This window comes from Drosophila biarmipes, chromosome 3L, assembly GCF_025231255.1.
Source record: "Drosophila biarmipes strain raj3 chromosome 3L, RU_DBia_V1.1, whole genome shotgun sequence".
In the NCBI taxonomy this organism is placed as follows: Eukaryota; Metazoa; Arthropoda; class Insecta; order Diptera; family Drosophilidae; genus Drosophila; species Drosophila biarmipes.
The window spans coordinates 4217811-4233692 of NC_066613.1; the positions used below are offsets into that span (position 1 = coordinate 4217811).

General features: G+C 44.4%; 4 protein-coding genes across 5 annotated transcripts; 2 read left to right on the top strand and 2 right to left on the bottom strand.

The window, feature by feature from the left end:
* The first annotated feature begins 192 nt into the window (after positions 1-192).
* Positions 193-1490, top strand: LOC108030928 (uncharacterized). The gene is made up of 2 exons (XM_017104122.3): positions 193-442; positions 498-1490. Exons 1-2 carry the CDS (start codon positions 273-275, stop codon positions 1438-1440), a joined length of 1113 nt encoding a protein of 370 aa, XP_016959611.1. The 5' UTR covers positions 193-272; the 3' UTR covers positions 1441-1490.
* Positions 1491-2346: 856 nt separating this feature from the next.
* On the bottom strand, positions 2347-4545 carry LOC108030922 (protein maelstrom). The gene is made up of 4 exons (XM_017104116.3): positions 4022-4545; positions 3757-3958; positions 3143-3699; positions 2347-3090 (listed from the first exon to the last, which is right to left on the bottom strand). Exons 1-4 carry the CDS (start codon positions 4139-4141, stop codon positions 2575-2577), a joined length of 1395 nt encoding a protein of 464 aa, XP_016959605.1. The 5' UTR covers positions 4142-4545; the 3' UTR covers positions 2347-2574.
* Positions 4546-5876: 1331 nt separating this feature from the next.
* Positions 5877-10575, bottom strand: LOC108030869 (serine/arginine repetitive matrix protein 2). Its single transcript, XM_017104017.3, has 4 exons — positions 10429-10575; positions 9108-9546; positions 7908-8183; positions 5877-7823 (listed from the first exon to the last, which is right to left on the bottom strand). Exons 3-4 carry the CDS (start codon positions 7992-7994, stop codon positions 5967-5969), a joined length of 1944 nt encoding a protein of 647 aa, XP_016959506.1. The 5' UTR covers positions 7995-8183; positions 9108-9546; positions 10429-10575; the 3' UTR covers positions 5877-5966.
* LOC108030870 (ADP-ribosylation factor GTPase-activating protein 2) lies at positions 10044-12908 on the top strand. Of its 2 annotated transcripts, none has more exons than XM_017104019.3 (6): positions 10044-10374; positions 10450-10773; positions 10926-11042; positions 11142-11291; positions 11349-12198; positions 12263-12908. In XM_017104019.3, exons 1-6 carry the CDS (start codon positions 10294-10296, stop codon positions 12406-12408), a joined length of 1668 nt encoding a protein of 555 aa, XP_016959508.1. In that variant the 5' UTR covers positions 10044-10293; the 3' UTR covers positions 12409-12908. The 2 variants fall into 2 exon arrangements, with proteins under 2 accessions (XP_016959508.1, XP_016959510.1); XM_017104021.3 differs by having other exon boundaries at positions 11145-11291.
* Positions 12909-15882: the final 2974 nt, after the last annotated feature.

Consider the following 15882-nt stretch of genomic DNA (forward strand, 5'->3'; position numbering starts at 1 on the left):
CTCTGTGCTCCATCGAGGCACAACAAATTTTGAAGAAGAATATAAATAAATAAATAAAAAGTACCATATTCTAGGCTCATGCTTAATTTATTTTTAATGTGATTTTTAAAGCTACTGCCATATTCAGACTCATATTTGATATGATACATTTTTTAAGTATATTTTAACTCAGCCTCATCCGGCAGTTTTACATTGGTACAGATTGGTCACACTAATACTTCAGCTGAAATAGGATGGATATTAAGTAACTGAGAACTAGTATAGCACTAAATATGTTGTGCAGGCGCTCATCGTTAGCCCTGACCTCCAGATGCCTTCGCCTTTCGTCCACTGGTCCGTCGAAAAATGACCAGGCCGCCAGCCTCTTGCCCGCCTACTCGGAAGCTGAGCGGCAAAAGATCCTGCTGGCCATAAACGAAAATGGCACGGATGACATGATCAGGTGTGTGGACACTACACATGGGACTCCTTGGGACTTATCTCATGTTTGTTTTCAGCTACGACATTACCAAGGCGAGGGCCACCAAGCTGCACAACTGGAAGACCCGCCACGGTCCGCTACAGGAGCTCAGTGACATTCTGTACGTGGAAGGGTTCGGCCTGAAGGCCGCTACCAAGTTCTTCAAAAGTGTGCTCGTGCCGTTGGAGAGTAGAGGCATTGGATCCGTGAAGAAGTCAAAGGCAGCGCGAGTGGCACCCTTCATAACACCGTCCATGGACGAGGGGCAGCGGCAACGAATAGCTTCTGCCGTGGGCGTGCGTATCGGGGTGACCAGTGTTAGCTGGGCGCGATTAGAGATCGCCAGCAACGATGAACCCTGCCTTCTCACCCATTGGCACCACCATGAGCTTAACGACAAGAAGCTGCACTTGTCAGAGCTTTGCCGCCGCTGCCTTTATGTCTCCCATCAGATACCGCAGGCCGACTGCTACGTCCTAGAGAGTCCACAGATGGCGCAGGCCAGCAGCAATCCCGGCAGCATCGATCAACAGAACGTTAACATCCAGAAAGCCCAGGTAGCCGCCATCATGAGCTACTCATTGATGGCCCGGTCGGATGAAAATAAGGCCAATAACCTCTTCTACATGCGCCGGTTTCTCTCAGCCCGTCTCTTCAATCACCTGGTGGGGACTGAGCGAGTGTCTTCGGAAGACACAATATTGGCCATGATGCGGACTCATTACAACGTGGAACATCAGCTCCCCGGAACGGAGTCCCCGATGAGTCTGCGCCAACAGGTTCACTTTCCCGCTGACCTGCGGCTTATTTTCGCGCAACAGGAGCGCTACCAGCGCGAGCTCTTGGGCCAGGCCTTTTTACTTAGTTTAGCCTTTACCCGCCTTGTTCTCTTGCAAGATGCGCAGAGCATCGCTCGGGTGACCCGGAATGCTAAGAGCTCCGCTCTGAGCCAGACAGCTTGCGAAGCTAGTGCATTGTAATGTTATAAATTCTCATTAAATTGTACTTTTGTACTTCAGTTTTCCACGCATGCCCCTAGGCTTTTGTTTATATCATACCTTCAATGGAAAGCAGACTTTGGGGAAGTTTAATCTTGATGGCTTTAAAACAGGAGGACAGATTTGTGTAAAAACAGACAAAAGAAAATATAGACGTGCATCGTTTAACTCGTCAACTGATTTCATATTGCACCACAGCACAATCCGCGAAAATCTGTTGCGCCTACACTTTTTATCTGAAATGTATTTGTCTCATTAATACCTATCGACTGACCTGAAAAATTTGCAATGCCTAGAAACAGCCCAAAATTGTGGTGGGCAGTTTTCATACTAGAACAACTTTTATACCCGTTACTCGTAGAGCTAAAGGTTATGCTAGATTCGTCGGAAAATATGTAACAGGTTATAGAAAGCGTTTCCGACCAGTATATATATTGATCAGGATAACAAGCCGAGTTGACCTAGCAATGATCGTCCGTCCGTATGAACGCTGAGATCTCGGAAACTATAAGAGCTAGAACAGTCACACTTGGCATGCTGACGGTGTGCCACGCCCACTGTAACTCCCACAATCCGCGAAAATCTGTAGCGCCTACAGTTTTAATGATAGGAAACAAATTTTTAACTTAAATTTATTTGTCTCATCAAGACCAAGTGATTGACTTAAAAAAATGTGCCACGCCCACAAACCGCCCAAGACTTTAGTTTTCATGCCAGAAAATTCTTTTTTGCTAAAATGCATTTATCTCTTCTATACTTATCGATTGACTTGAAAAAATGTTCCCTTCCACACTAAAGCTCACAAACGGTTCACACTCTTAAACCGCTCTTCCTTGTTTTGTATATATACATACGAAACTCTTTTTAGAAACAAATTTTAGTTAAAAATACATTGCTGTAAGATTATTTTATTTCAAAATAGTTTTAACGGTCAAATTAAGTCGACTCCGCAAAATAAGGAAAGTTTTATGAGCAATTTAAAATTCACAGGTTTATCAAACAATTATGAAATCTGTTTTTAAACGTTGAATAATGCAAAATAAATACGGAAAATCTCGTTAAGCCATTTGTGCATAAAATATGTCAAATCAGTTCAGAAATAATATGACCTAGGTTTTACTCTTTCTGACAGCCGGTTATGCTGAAGTCGCTGTCGGAAAACTTCTGAAGAGGGCGCGAGTGCGTCGGTAAATTCCAGGCCCCTGCGTTCTTTTCGCGTTGGGTAGGAGCCTTGTCTGCGGCAGGGCGGCGTCCACTGGGAATGCGCCGGCCGAGGCTGGGAAATGCACCTGCTTCATTTAAATCGGCGGTAAAAGCGGTGTGGTCAGTAGGCGCATAGGAGCTGGATGCGACACAAGCTCGGCTGCTAGAGACCGATAAGTCTCGGGATTGGTTTTCTTTCTTGACCCGTGAGTCTGGGAGTGAGTAAAAAGAGTCGAAAGAGGACTCCTGGGCAAGCGAGGAGTCGTCCGAGTATATAATGCGGTAGTTGGGGTTTGTTTTGGGGGGTATGTGCTTTCCAGGTTGAACGGTGATGGCCAGGTCCCCGCACATCAAATCACTAAAGGTGTAGGCCCATCTGGTCACCATACTCTGGGTACAGTACTTGCTGCGGTCGTTCTCCTCGTGATACTGCAAACAATGGGCTTGGTATTATATTATATGTTCCACGACGGATTATTACCTGACATGCGATCTGAGATGTGAATTCAAAGAATTCCCTATTGAAAAATGCGTCAGTCACATATTGAGTAACATTCTCATCATGCAAGTCGGCGACATCCATGACCTCCTTTTTCAGAATGAACATCAAGTACAAAATATCGAACACCTCAATTTTCTGGCGTCCCACTTCATCATCCTCGTCCTCACAGGCTAAGTAGCGGAAGCACGACTTCACCATGGAAATATCATCGACGTGTGTGAAGACGATTAGCGGCTTGTCTCCCTGACACTTTTTTAGGTAGTCAACGATATTGCGGTGCAGCTTGGCCATATTTCGTTCCCCTAACGCGTTGGGTGGCAGCGGCAGGTTATGTGTCGTCGCCGAGTGCTGTTGGGCATCGCTGCTCTGCCCGAAGATTATCTGACCGGGGTCGATCATGGTGCTGTAAATGGACCGAATTCCCTCCTTTAGCGAGTACTCGCAGGCAGCGAACTCGGCAGGCACATAGACGTCAGTGGTGAGAGCTTTCGTGAAGAAGTTAAAGGCCGCGAAAATGAACTTGGCGTTCTCCAGATCTGCATCAACAAAGGGAAGTCAAATGAAAAGATTAGTCTCTGGGGAGTGTGTCTTACCATGGGACTTTTTGGCTTCCCTGACGATGCGCTCGGTTGTGCGTTTCATGTGCATTATACTATCGGCGGTCTCTTGTTGGGCCTGGTCGACCTGGGCGATTCCCTGGCCGTGGCAGTTGAGGCGATCCCTCTTGGCGCGTTCCATCACGTCGGCGTTCTTGGCGCCCGAGTTGTATGGGCCTCGCTGCTGGGGGGTCATTTTCTAGAAAGACATGGCTTGGTTGCCCTTTGACCAGGCTGGAGATCGGCCGGAAGCGAAACCTACCTCCCAGATGCCGCCGCAGTGCGCAACAGCCTGCGGGATGGTCATTCGGCGCCCCTCGGCGCTGCGGTTCCGCCACTCAGTTACGAACATCATGAACCCACTGTGCTTCTTAGGAGCCATCTTAGCTGGGCGTGGCAAGTTAGGGGATGAGCGGTCACCGTCCGGCACGTGTGCGCGAGCGAGCGAGACGGCGGCAGGCGGTCCACCAATGAATGGCAGTGCAGAAGTGGTTTCCTCACAATGTTGCGCGTGCTTATCCTGGCTCGGCGGCGCACAACCGGGTTCCTTTGAACAGATAAATATCCGGAATAGGGTCGGTGGGTTAAATAGCACACAATCTAAACAAATCAGCAGTTCACGGGTAGCAGTATTGCGTTGTCAGTCCTTCTATTTTTCTGGCGCTTTGAATATGCCGATGCTGCAAAATAATTCCTGCGCGAAAGAGAAACAGTGAAGTGGGTACACTACAATGACCTCCACCGTTACACAACACTAGAGCGGTACTTAAAAATACTGATTCCCCAAAAAGAGTCCAAAATTAGTTGCTATTAACAAAACTTTCACGATGCACAGTATTATTAATAAAGTGAGAACTGCCTCAATTATATTTTTTTTACAGGATTTTTAAGTAAATAATGATTAGTTGGGAATCCGAAATTCTACACATGGACAACTCTGGTTCTCATACCCTAACACTGAGTATAAACCTAAATGTTGAATCGAATTTATCGGTACCATCCAATAATCCCCGCCTAGGCTTTTTCATTTTATTTGAAAGCTAAGACGATCAAAACTTTAGCTTCCTACAAAATTTAAGAAAACACAAACAAGAAATTGAATAATTTTTACAAAAAAGTAACTTTCAATAAAAGTCATACTAAACTGCTTCATTTAATTTGAAGGTTTTCAATAGGTCAATGTTTAAAAAATTGTGATACCTATATTTGTTTAATTAATTATTTCCATATTTGAAGGTAACAAATCCTCAATGGATGATTTACACATCGTTCTTTGGTTTTTTGGCATTTAAATGCTAATACCACAATTAAAATCGCAATAAAACTGTTTATTTTTCCAAATATTTCCAGTCCAGTGTAAGTTGATACTTTATAGGATTGGAAACGCTTTCTTTTACCAGACAATCCGATACGGATTATTATTCGTTATTACCGTTTGGTAAATGTTGATTTCCAATATTTCATCCATAAAACAATAATAAATTGGAATTTGAATATTTTTCTATTTGTCGAACTGTTTTAATAAGTGGCTAAACATAAAATAAAAATGTAAAATGTATCTAAACTGTGTGAGAAGGTACAGATTTAAAAAATCTTAGCCAACACTGCCTAATCTACGAATTACGGCATCTTTGTAGAACACAACCGAAGGGGCATGAATCGGGGGTTTATTGATTGGAATTCCCACTTAATCCTCCACTTTGTCTGCAAGTGAATTTTCCCCTTTTTTACACAACGTCCATGGCTTCGGCAAACTCCTTTTGAAATCCAACTCGGCGCCCGTGTATAAATCTACGATGGCCACAAGCCACGAAAGTGAGTTGCAGGCAAAGCAGAAGTCCTTGCTAATCGACCGCTACGTCGGCAGGACCGAAAACAAGGAGCAAATAGACAGCAACTTTACTATGAACAGCGCCCGTCTGGCATTCTTACGCTCCGAAACCACTAACCCGCTTCCAAGCTCCCAAGCAGTGGAGGATGCCCACCCTCGGAAGCAGTGCTGCGGGCGCAACTCCACGCGTCCGACATTCTCCCTCCAGCCGAGCCAAAATCCCAAACCAGGATTAACCCGTCGCCGGCGATGTCTTGTCCACGAACGTAATCAAAACGCACCATAGTTTAGAATAAAGAATATGACTCCTTTTTTTTTGTAATACAAATAAAGGCTTTTTTCTTGGTCATAACATAAAATGATTACAAGTGGTTTCTTAGAAGTAACCTCTAGCAGGGTATTGCTCGGGGTATTCCGTGGGCCACTCGGCGTAGACGTTGAAGTCGGGTGGGGACGCATACATGTCCTGGATCCGGTGGCGCAGATCGTTAGGTGCCAGGTAATAAAGAGAGCGCGTCGTGGCCAAACGACGGCGCAAGTCAAAAGGACCGAGCATCGGCGGAGGACGACCGAAAGTATAGAGCGCCGGTGGAGGATGATCAATAGGCCCGGGCAAGTGACCTGGAAATTGGTGCGCACTGTACTCTAGCTGGGTGTAGTGCGTCTGCGTATAGACAATTTGTGGTGCTGCTGGAGTGGGCAGCAAGTATTGGCGCAGATCATTGGGGCGCTTGATTCGATTGTCGTGGAGCGTGACCATCGGGGAGATGGGCCGCGGAGAGATAGGAGATATTGTGCGCTCCACTGGCAGCTTAGCCTCAACATTAGCACCTTGGTCGGCCGACCTGGACCTTTCTACAAGTGGCTTGACGGATGGTTTCTGTAGAGGCTGAGATCTACTCCTTGAACGTTCCTTTCCTTGAATGGGAATCTTTGGGTCGTTGGTTCTGCTGCAGGAATGCTGGCGCGACACTTTTTCCAGTGACCTGTTTTTGCTTTTGGAAGGCGATTGCGACGCGCTTCTTGAAAACATGCGCTGCGTGACCTTTGCTGATTTTAATCTGCTCCTTGAACGCTCTTGAATGGGTTTTCTTGCCGGACGAGATCTACTCCTTGAACGATCCCGCAATGTAACTTTGTTTTCCAGTCGCTGTCGTACCAAGCTTTTGGCTGGCCTAGATGTACTCCTTGAATGATGTCGAGGTCGGCGTACTGGAGAGTATCTACGGGCACTCCTTGATTTAAACACGGGAGATCTAGGTCGACCACGGAAGGGACTGTGTAGGTGCCTAATACTGGGAGAGGTATCCCTGGATCGTCTGTTTGGATGCCAATTTCGTATGGAACGAAAATGACTCGTACGATTCGGACTTCGAGATCTGGATCTGAATCCTCGCCTCGGAGGTGATCTATGGCCGCGCGCTTGCCGGTCCCTGGAATGGCTCTTCCTACGGCTGTGTGTGTGGTTTCTTGACTGACTTCTGCGCCTTCTGTGGCTGGCCGGGCTTGACCTTCTCTTGGCTTCCAAGGCAGGGCTCCTTATTCCGCATCTGAACTGGGGGCTTGGGGTGCGACTAAGAATTTGTTTTTGCAGGGAGGGACTCTTTTTTCGGGCACGTTTTCGTTCTTTGGATTTGCTGCGGAAACTTCTCTGATCGGGTTTGATGTGCTTGGCCTTTAAAAAAGATGTTCTCAACATGAACCTGCAACGTTCGGGGTTCTCTTCTGGACTGCATCTGAACTCTAGGGGAATCTCAGGCGAATTAATACTTTTGGCGGACAATTCACTGGAGGATATTTCTCCCGACTCTTGCAAGGATTCAACAAAGCTAACAGGGGATGTTTCGTTGTAGGGTCGTGATCTTCTGGTGTACAAGGAAAGGTCATCGGTGAGTGAGATGGACGGCGGCGGTGGCGGGATCAATGGACCTCCATAGTCATTTGACTCGGCGTGCTCTTCCTCCAACAAATCAGCCTCCGTCTCCTTGGCCATCATGTCGGCTTGCTCCTCAGCCTCATCTAGTATATCCCCAAGCTCGTCTAGAACATCCCATATGTCTTCGCAAATAGGCTCGCTCTTGATGTGAATTCCCTCCAGCACCGCATCTTGCTCCCTTTCTTCGGTGGATTCCGTGTGACCTTCTAACGGCCTCAGGCCCTGGACACATTGATTTGAGGTTTCCGAGATATCCTGGAAGGGCTCCATGCGATTATTTTTTTCGAGGCGCTGTGGCTACATATAGGGAATCGGATTTCGTTGAAAAACTGTGACTTCACTGGAGGAACGCAAGAAGTGGATGCCTATAGAAATACTCACCGTGCACGAAGGCCTGCCTGCTTTCCGGGGCCTGGAGTCAAAATCCCGACCAGAAGAGGTAAGTGCCTTGCCACTTCTTGTTTTCATTATTTTGAAATCGGTTTGAAATAATGTGTTTGTCCAGCATTGGCGTTAGTGAATTCTATAGATGTAGATACTCGATTGCGTTACATAATTATCGAATCTCTTGGCGGTAATTTGCGATAGGTTCTATCGAATTCCTTAGGAATTTAGGTCCCGTTCACTGGCATGTAAGCCGGAAAATGTCTAAAAGAGCTAAAATCATTTGAAATAAATAATGCTATATTAATTCTTATAATTAAGCAACTAGAAATTAATTGTAAATAACATTATTTTAAAAATACTGAAAAATAGTATTTCAAGAATGGTTTAAGGTTCAGCAACTTTGTGAAAAAACCTAAAAAGTCTGTATTTCACTAGTTTGGAGTTATGTGGTTACGCATGACTCCGGAAAACTAATGAATTCAAACAATAGTTCTGCTGAGCTGAACCGCACATGATTTCTAATGATGATGCAAAAATAAATACAAAGTAGGTTAGAAATAGTAAACATTTGCTTGTAAAGTTATTTTCAAAAACTTGCACTTAGACCAATTTAAAATACATTTTAATTGCGTTGTAAAATTGTTTACGTAAAATGATTATAAGTCATGGCAGGGCAGTAGAAAGAGGCGTGGCAAGGGTTAACCACCCTATTTATATTAAATCGCATTGCAACAATAAGATCAAATGTATCAATATGAGTTTATTAAAAACCGCCACATACAATTTCTGCCTATACCACAGTGTCATGACAAAGAAAATTGTGAGTTTGTTCTTGCATATTTCATTAATCAAATATTTAAAAATGAATTCTAATGGTAGGTTTCTGCTTATATGCGAAAAACATTGACATAACAATCGTAAATTGTGCTTGGATTAGTAATTTGGGCTTGGTATTCAATGACTTCATATAAAAAAACTTAACAAAATTTTAGATGTCAAAATTTTGGATGACGTCGGCAATTTTCATGCCTCAAAAAAAAAAATACTAAAACACCGTTCAAGAAATAAGGATTTTATATGTTAATTGGTCTATCAATTATGACTATGTAAGCAATATTATAATATTATCGACATTGAACCCCAAATGTATTCTTAGAAACATAAAAAGCATAATTTATGCTTTGTAAATCTTACATCTGTTGAACATCGTCCTTGAGATAGTGGGCCAAATCCGGATGAACCCACCAAGATCGCTTCTCCCGGGGGAGTCACAGAAATCTTTTCCAACCAAAGCCCGTTATGTTTCTTACGTACATATAAGCACTAAACCAACCGTGATTGGTCCTTGACTCTTTTTATTAAGGCCAGTGTGACCGTAAATTCAAAACAGTATTTTATTATTCGTGTTCCAAGTTAGAAATTCAAGTCTGAACCTTAAGCCATGGCCGATCCAGCTGCAGGACCTTCTAAGCAGGAGATCGAGTCGGTATTCAGTCGCCTTCGTGCCCAGCCAGCGAACAAAGTGAGTGCCCTACTTTCGCCAGGTCGCCCTTGACTAGTGAGGCACCCCGCTCACCTTACTTCCCGTCCTCCGCAGTCCTGCTTCGACACTGGACCCTCATAAAATAATGGTCTGAAAATAGTATTTTTGGAGAAGTTTTTATTAGTTGAGTATGTGAACTTAAAGTTGAAATAAACAGCAGCAGACATATGTATGAACAGTTTTTTAGTAGTCGTAGACTAGTAGTAGTAGTAGTAGACATGTGCACTTCGTTTTTTTAAGGTACTCACAGTCCTGTTAAGCTTATGACGATCTGCATAAAAAAAAATGGCCCACAAAGCTACCTAAAGGATATCTTAAGTACGCTTTATAATGGTAGAACAAAGCCCCACGAACTTCTCCATCTCAGAAAGTTTTATACATTCTCTTAATTTTCGGCAAAACCAAAAAGCTTGTTGATGTAATATCAGGCAAATTGGCGGTCAAAACGTGGAAGCCCCGACTGAATCTCGCTATCAACATTGGTGCGCATACCAGCGCCAAGTGTGACCGCGAATCGTTCGATTTTTGACATCCCGGTGGGTGTCTCAGCTACGAGAGACCGTTCTACTAACCAAGCCCTGTTCACACATGGGGGTCTAGTATACTTTTGGATCCGCTTAAAACTGCAACACGTCCACGTACGTTCTGAAAAGTCGAGGAATTGCAAAGGGTTTTTGTTTGGTATCTAGGCATCTAGGGCTTCCCTCGGTCACCGCAAGTATAATTCGCAGCGAGGCAACGCAGCGAGAGCCAGAAAAGCGCCGCGTCGTGAAGCGTCGAGCAACGTCGACAATTTTTCGTGTTCAAAGTTAGAAATTCCAGTCTGAGCCTTTAGCCATGGCCAATCCAGCTGCAGGACCTTCTAAGCAGGAGATCGAGTCGGTATTCAGTCGCCTTCGCGCCCAGCCAGCGAACAAAGTGAGTGCCCTACTTTCGCTAGGTCGCCCTTGACTAGTGAGGCACCCCGCTCACCTTATTTCCCGTCCTCCACAGTCCTGCTTCGACTGCGCGGCCAAGGCGCCCACTTGGTCCTCCGTCACATACGGCATCTTCATTTGCATCGACTGCTCCGCTGTGCACCGCAACCTGGGCGTTCACCTAACCTTCGTGCGCAGCACCAACCTGGACACCAACTGGACCTGGCTGCAGCTGCGCCAGATGCAGCTGGGCGGCAATGCGAACGCGGCCCAGTTCTTCCGAGCCCACAACTGCAGCAGCACCGACGCCCAGGTCAAGTACAACTCGCGGGCGGCGCAGCTCTACCGCGACAAGCTGAGCGCCCAGGCCCAGCAGGCGATGAAGGTACACGGAACGAAGGTGAGTTCCAAACCCCCGGCTTGTTTGTTTCTGCCTGTAGTTTTCTGACACTTAACCTACTAACTGACGATTGCTTTGCTTCACTGCTCTGCCTGCTCCCCACTCCTGACACCATTCTTGTTCCTCCCTAATCCACACGCCACTCCCATCAGCTGCATCTGGAGCAGACGGACAAGAGTGAGGGCAACGAAGCCGCCAAGGAGGAGGACTTCTTCGCCCAGTGTGACAACGAGGCGGACTTTAATGTGCAGAACAACAATGTCAGCAAGGTATGGGGACACACTCAGGAGACACGCACGCGCTGTTAGAGTTTTTGGAGTTTTCAGCTAATAGTTTGCTTACTTTGCTGATGACTTACCTCTTTTTAGCAGGATCTAAAGCCACCAGCCGCTGTTCCGGTAAACAGTCTTCAGCCGCAACTGGGTGGGGCCCCCAGCGTAGACCTGCTCAATTCAGTGGTGCCAGCGTCAGTGCCCTCCTCTATAGGTGCGCGGAAGGTGCAGCCGAAGAAGAGTGGAGTAGGTGTGACAACCAGCTGAATAAGGCATTGCCTAATAGATTTGTCTCTCTTCTAGCTGGGTGCCCGCAAGGTGGGCGGTCTTGGAGCCACCAAGGTGAAGACAAACTTCGCTGACATCGAGGCGCGCGCCAATGCGGCCAACGAAATGAAGACATCCGTCGCTACAGCACCTCTGGATAAGCCGCAGACGGCTGAAGAGGAATTGGAGACGGTAGCCAGCATGAGGCTGGCGTACCAAGAGCTCTCCATACAGAAGACCCGCGAGGAGGCCAAGCTCAAGACTATGGACCCTGCCAAGGCCAAGCAGATGGAGCGGCTTGGAATGGGCTTTGGTTTGCGTGGTTCCGACATGGCCCACTCTGCTCTCGGTGACATGGAGACTATCCAGCAATCGGCCGCCCCTAAGGCAAAGCTCTCTTCATTGGAGAGCGAAAACTTCTTTACCGACTATTCCCTGTACGGCAACAGCGGCAGCGGAGGAGGTGGCTCTAGCGAAAAGCGGGAGAACTCGACTGGCGGAACCAGCAAGCTAGATAAGTTTGAATTGGATGCTTTGGGCTATGAGACAATTGAGCCTATTGGCGGCTCCCACAGCAACATAACTTCCATGTTTTCCGGCAGCAATGACTATGACAAACCGAAGACTTTGGCGCCTGCGAAGAAAAGTAGTGGATCAACCGCCTCGTCCACTTCCAGTCACAGCAAAGGGCCAGCTAGTAATGATCCTGTGATCGCCCAGCAGAAGTTCGGAAATTCTAAGGGATTTGGCTCCGACCAGTACTTCGCCAGCGAACAGTCTTCGGCTGATGTCAGCGCGAGTTTGAACCGCTTTCAGGGATCGCGAGCCATATCTTCGTCGGACTACTTCGGCGACGGCACTCCGGGCGGCAGTGCAGGCAATAGGGGTGAGTCAAAAAGTGCGCTTAATGTGGAGAACAAATTGTGAGTTCTGTATTAAAATAATTGCAGCATCATCGGTTAACTTTAGTACACCCGACCTGGATGTGGAGAGCGTGAAAGAGAGCGTACGTCAGGGCGTACACAAAGTGGCAGGTCGGCTAAGCAATCTGGCCAATGATGTGATGACCTCCTGGCAAGACAAGTACGGCTACTGATATCAGCGAAACACCCTTAGTAGTAACCCACGAAGAAGCAGCAGTGGCAGTGGTGGTGGAGGAGAGTCAAATTTTAATGTTTTTATATATTAGTCACACACCAACCGTTAGAATTCCAAGCAGATAGCCACATAGGGTAGTATCAGAGGATCAACGTTTTTGCATGCCTCGTACCGATCTTGTATAATAATTGCAGAAAAATTCAAAACAAAACACATGCAGTGTAGCCAGCTGTACAATAAGCGTAGTGTCTTTTAAATAAGTAAAAATATATTGTTCAGATTAAGGATATAATCGTGTGGATTCTGTGCGGGCGATGTAAGCTGAATTAGATTGTTTTCTTTGGGTAAATTTATTATGCATACTGAAGCATTTCGATTTGGGCGACATAAAATTTGTATTTCAATAGAAGCATTTATGTACAACTTGTTTTTTGTTTATTATGAAATTAAGTAAGACAGTAAATAAACTAGAACTGCACAGCATTCCTAAGAAAAGAAGTTTTGAAAACACTTTTTGAAATTATGTGAATATCGACCAATTTGTATACCCGTTACTCGTAGAGTACGATTGCGAATTCATGTAATGAACGATAAATGTTCTGCAATTTCATTTCACCACTGTGTCGCATACGAAGCATTTAAACTGGAATCAAATAATTGAATGAAACGGTTCTTATAAAACAAATTTTTTATACGAAAACTATTCAAATTCACCAACGATTATTGTATTTACAGTAAACCACGTGGACAGTGGTTGTTAATCAGGCGGAACTTTTAACGCGATAATCTTTGAATGTGGTTTTTATACCCGTTACTCGTAGAGTAATTTATATGTTGTTCCCATAACGCTAAAGCCTGTCTGACGACCACATTTTGAATATGAACTACATAAGCCTATCTTAACTAAAGCGTTCCAGAGCGGAGCGGATACTTGGGGAGATTTGGAGATAAAGGGCAACGCTTTCCACATTTGTGGCAGTGATGACCAGTGCATTAGAAGAATGTAATACCTCGGTATCGTTTGTCACGCAAATCGGAAAAAGGAACCACCTGATGGGATGAACCTTATGATGAACCAATTGGAGCATATGTTATAGAGTAAAAGGGTATACTAGATTCGTCGGAATGTATGTAACGGGTATATGTAAATATTCTTGATCAGGATCACAAGCCGAGTCGATCTAGCCATGTCCGTCTGTCCGTATCAACGCTGAGATCTCTGAAACTATAAGAGCTACAGAAGTGGACTTGGCATGCAGATTATTGGCTTCTTGCGCAGCGCAAGTTTGATTCATCAGGGTGCCACGCCCACTCTAAAGCGCCTACAGTTTTAATGCTAAAAACATTAATACCTATCGATTGACCTAAAAAAAAATTGTCACGCCCACTCTAACGCCCACAAATGGCCAAAACGCTTAAATCTGTCTAAAATATCTGGTAGGTGGCGCTTTACAATATCGCTTTGCTGCTAATATATGTATCTCCCTTTTCATTTTGCTCTTTTAAGCTGAGAAACAGTTATCTGATAATCGAGGCCTCCATCTTATTTATTTAAACACGCCTTTGGAATTCACTAAAGAACAAGAGCGTAATTCTTAAGGAAAAAAGTATTTTTCTGTGGATGAGTTACGTGTTAACAACATAATGAAATTAAAAAACGAAAAATAATGTTTACTTAGGCAAGCCGAAGTTTAAATAAATAATAAAAAGAAATAAAAAGAAATAATAAACGTTGGTAACACCATGTTACATTTTTAAGGATTGTTGCTAGCTTCAGAGATATTAGAAAAAAATTATTCAATTATTTCTCTGACAATTTCTTTGACAGCTATATGTTAGAGTCGTCCGATTTTTATTAAATTTCATTTGAAGTTCTTTAAAATATAAAAGCGATATTCCCAATAGTGTAAGATAATATAAGATAGTTTGTTTCATATTTTTTTCCCACCAATTTTCCGGTCGTTCCTATGGCCGTCCGATTTTTCTTTCTTATTATTATATATTTCTAAGCGTAGGAGGTTAAATGTAAAAAAAAACACCAAAGATATATATTTTTTAAATTTTTTTCCGATTATTCCCATGGAAGAAATTAAATATAGTTGTCCGATCTGTATATATTGTGTATTGTATTGTATATTTTCCGACTTATATACTACCTGCGAAAGCAAGAAGACTTTTGGGAAGCCCGACAGCATATATATTATTGATCAAGATCACTAGCCGAATCGATCTAGCCATATCCGTCTGTCTGTCCGTCCGTATCAACGCTGAGATTTCGGAAACTGTAAAAGCTAGAATATTCAGACTTGGCATGAAGATTCCCGAGCTTCCTACGCAACGCAAGTTTGCTTCAGCGGAACGTCACGCGCGCTCTAATGCCCACAATCCTTGAAAATCTGTGCAGCTAGAGTTTTTATGATGAAAGAAAAATTTAACTGAAATGTATTTAATAACCTAATACAATTAATACCTATCGACTGACCTAAAAAATGTGCCACGTCCACTCAAACGCCCACAAACCGCCCAAAACTGTGGGGGCCACTCGATTGTAGCGGTTTGTTTTTTTTTTTTAGGATTTTTTACTTTACTAGCTCTTTTAAAAGTCGTATTACAAAAGGTTCAGTTGCATTCTGCATACAAAATAAAAAGTTGTCTGCAATAATTACTTATTTTTGAAGTTCACGCTTCAAAATAGAATTTTAGATAAAAAAAACGAAAATATTGCGTTGATAACTGATTTCTTCTTAAGTTAGTACATGCTTATACACTGGAACACGGATGTTTAATGAAATGCGATATATTCTAGAGTATGCCAACGATTTTTGAAGATGGCAACTAGAGGTGGGCACGGGCCGGGCTTTTTTTCGTGGCCCGCGGGCTTACATTGGCCCGGAGTGGTCCCTAAAATTAAGATTCGTGCGGGCCCGGGCCTTTGCAAAACGGCCCGTCCCGTAAAAACCCGAAATAGGCCTTAAAACAATTTTGATTTGACCGCGCTATTTTTTTTTGTCTCGAATTACAACCGCCATTTATCGTATTCTAATTGCTTATCGATGTTACTATCGAAATTAATAAACTTTGAAAAATAAAATATGTCGCGACAAACCATTCAGGACGCTGTAAATAAAAAAGTGAATGTGTAAAGCTTATACAAAATGAGTGATGTGTGGAAGCTTTTCGACTGTGTTTATTATAATGGCAATATCGTCGATTTTGTGTGCTGCCGGAGCTGTAAGCATGTGCTGGTGCATAATTCGAAACGAGGCACGGGCACCCTCAGCCGCCATAAGTGCATGCCACAACAAGACGCCCTTAAGACACAGCCCAAATTGGACATGTTCGCCAAAAAAGTTGTTTCGACGCGAGTCCGAGATTCGTTAGCTCGAAAGCAGCTAGCCTTAGTTGCAAAAGACTTGCACCCTTCCAATATTACCGAAGGTAACTTCTATTCCCATTGCATTCATTGAGTGAA

What these genes read in the sequence shown, in the direction of transcription:
- LOC108030928 (XM_017104122.3), top strand. Translation starts at nt 273, where the DNA reads ATGTTGTGCAGGCGCTCATCGTTAGCCCTGACCTCCAGATGCCTTCGC. An exon ending in GGCACGGATGACATGATCAG is followed by an intron (nt 443 to 497) that starts GTGTGTGGACAC and finishes GTTTGTTTTCAG; the next exon opens with CTACGACATTACCAAGGCGA.
- LOC108030869 (XM_017104017.3), bottom strand. Translation starts at nt 7,994, where the DNA reads ATGAAAACAAGAAGTGGCAAGGCACTTACCTCTTCTGGTCGGGATTTT. An exon ending in CAGGCAGGCCTTCGTGCACG is followed by an intron (nt 7,824 to 7,907) that starts GTGAGTATTTCT and finishes CCCTATATGTAG; the next exon opens with CCACAGCGCCTCGAAAAAAA.
- LOC108030922 (XM_017104116.3), bottom strand. Translation starts at nt 4,141, where the DNA reads ATGGCTCCTAAGAAGCACAGTGGGTTCATGATGTTCGTAACTGAGTGG. An exon ending in ACTGCGGCGGCATCTGGGAG is followed by an intron (nt 3,959 to 4,021) that starts GTAGGTTTCGCT and finishes ATGTCTTTCTAG; the next exon opens with AAAATGACCCCCCAGCAGCG. An exon ending in CATCTCAGATCGCATGTCAG is followed by an intron (nt 3,091 to 3,142) that starts GTAATAATCCGT and finishes CATTGTTTGCAG; the next exon opens with TATCACGAGGAGAACGACCG.
- LOC108030870 (XM_017104019.3), top strand. Translation starts at nt 10,294, where the DNA reads ATGGCCAATCCAGCTGCAGGACCTTCTAAGCAGGAGATCGAGTCGGTA. An exon ending in TGAAGGTACACGGAACGAAG is followed by an intron (nt 10,774 to 10,925) that starts GTGAGTTCCAAA and finishes CACTCCCATCAG; the next exon opens with CTGCATCTGGAGCAGACGGA. An exon ending in TGCAGCCGAAGAAGAGTGGA is followed by an intron (nt 11,292 to 11,348) that starts GTAGGTGTGACA and finishes TCTCTCTTCTAG; the next exon opens with CTGGGTGCCCGCAAGGTGGG.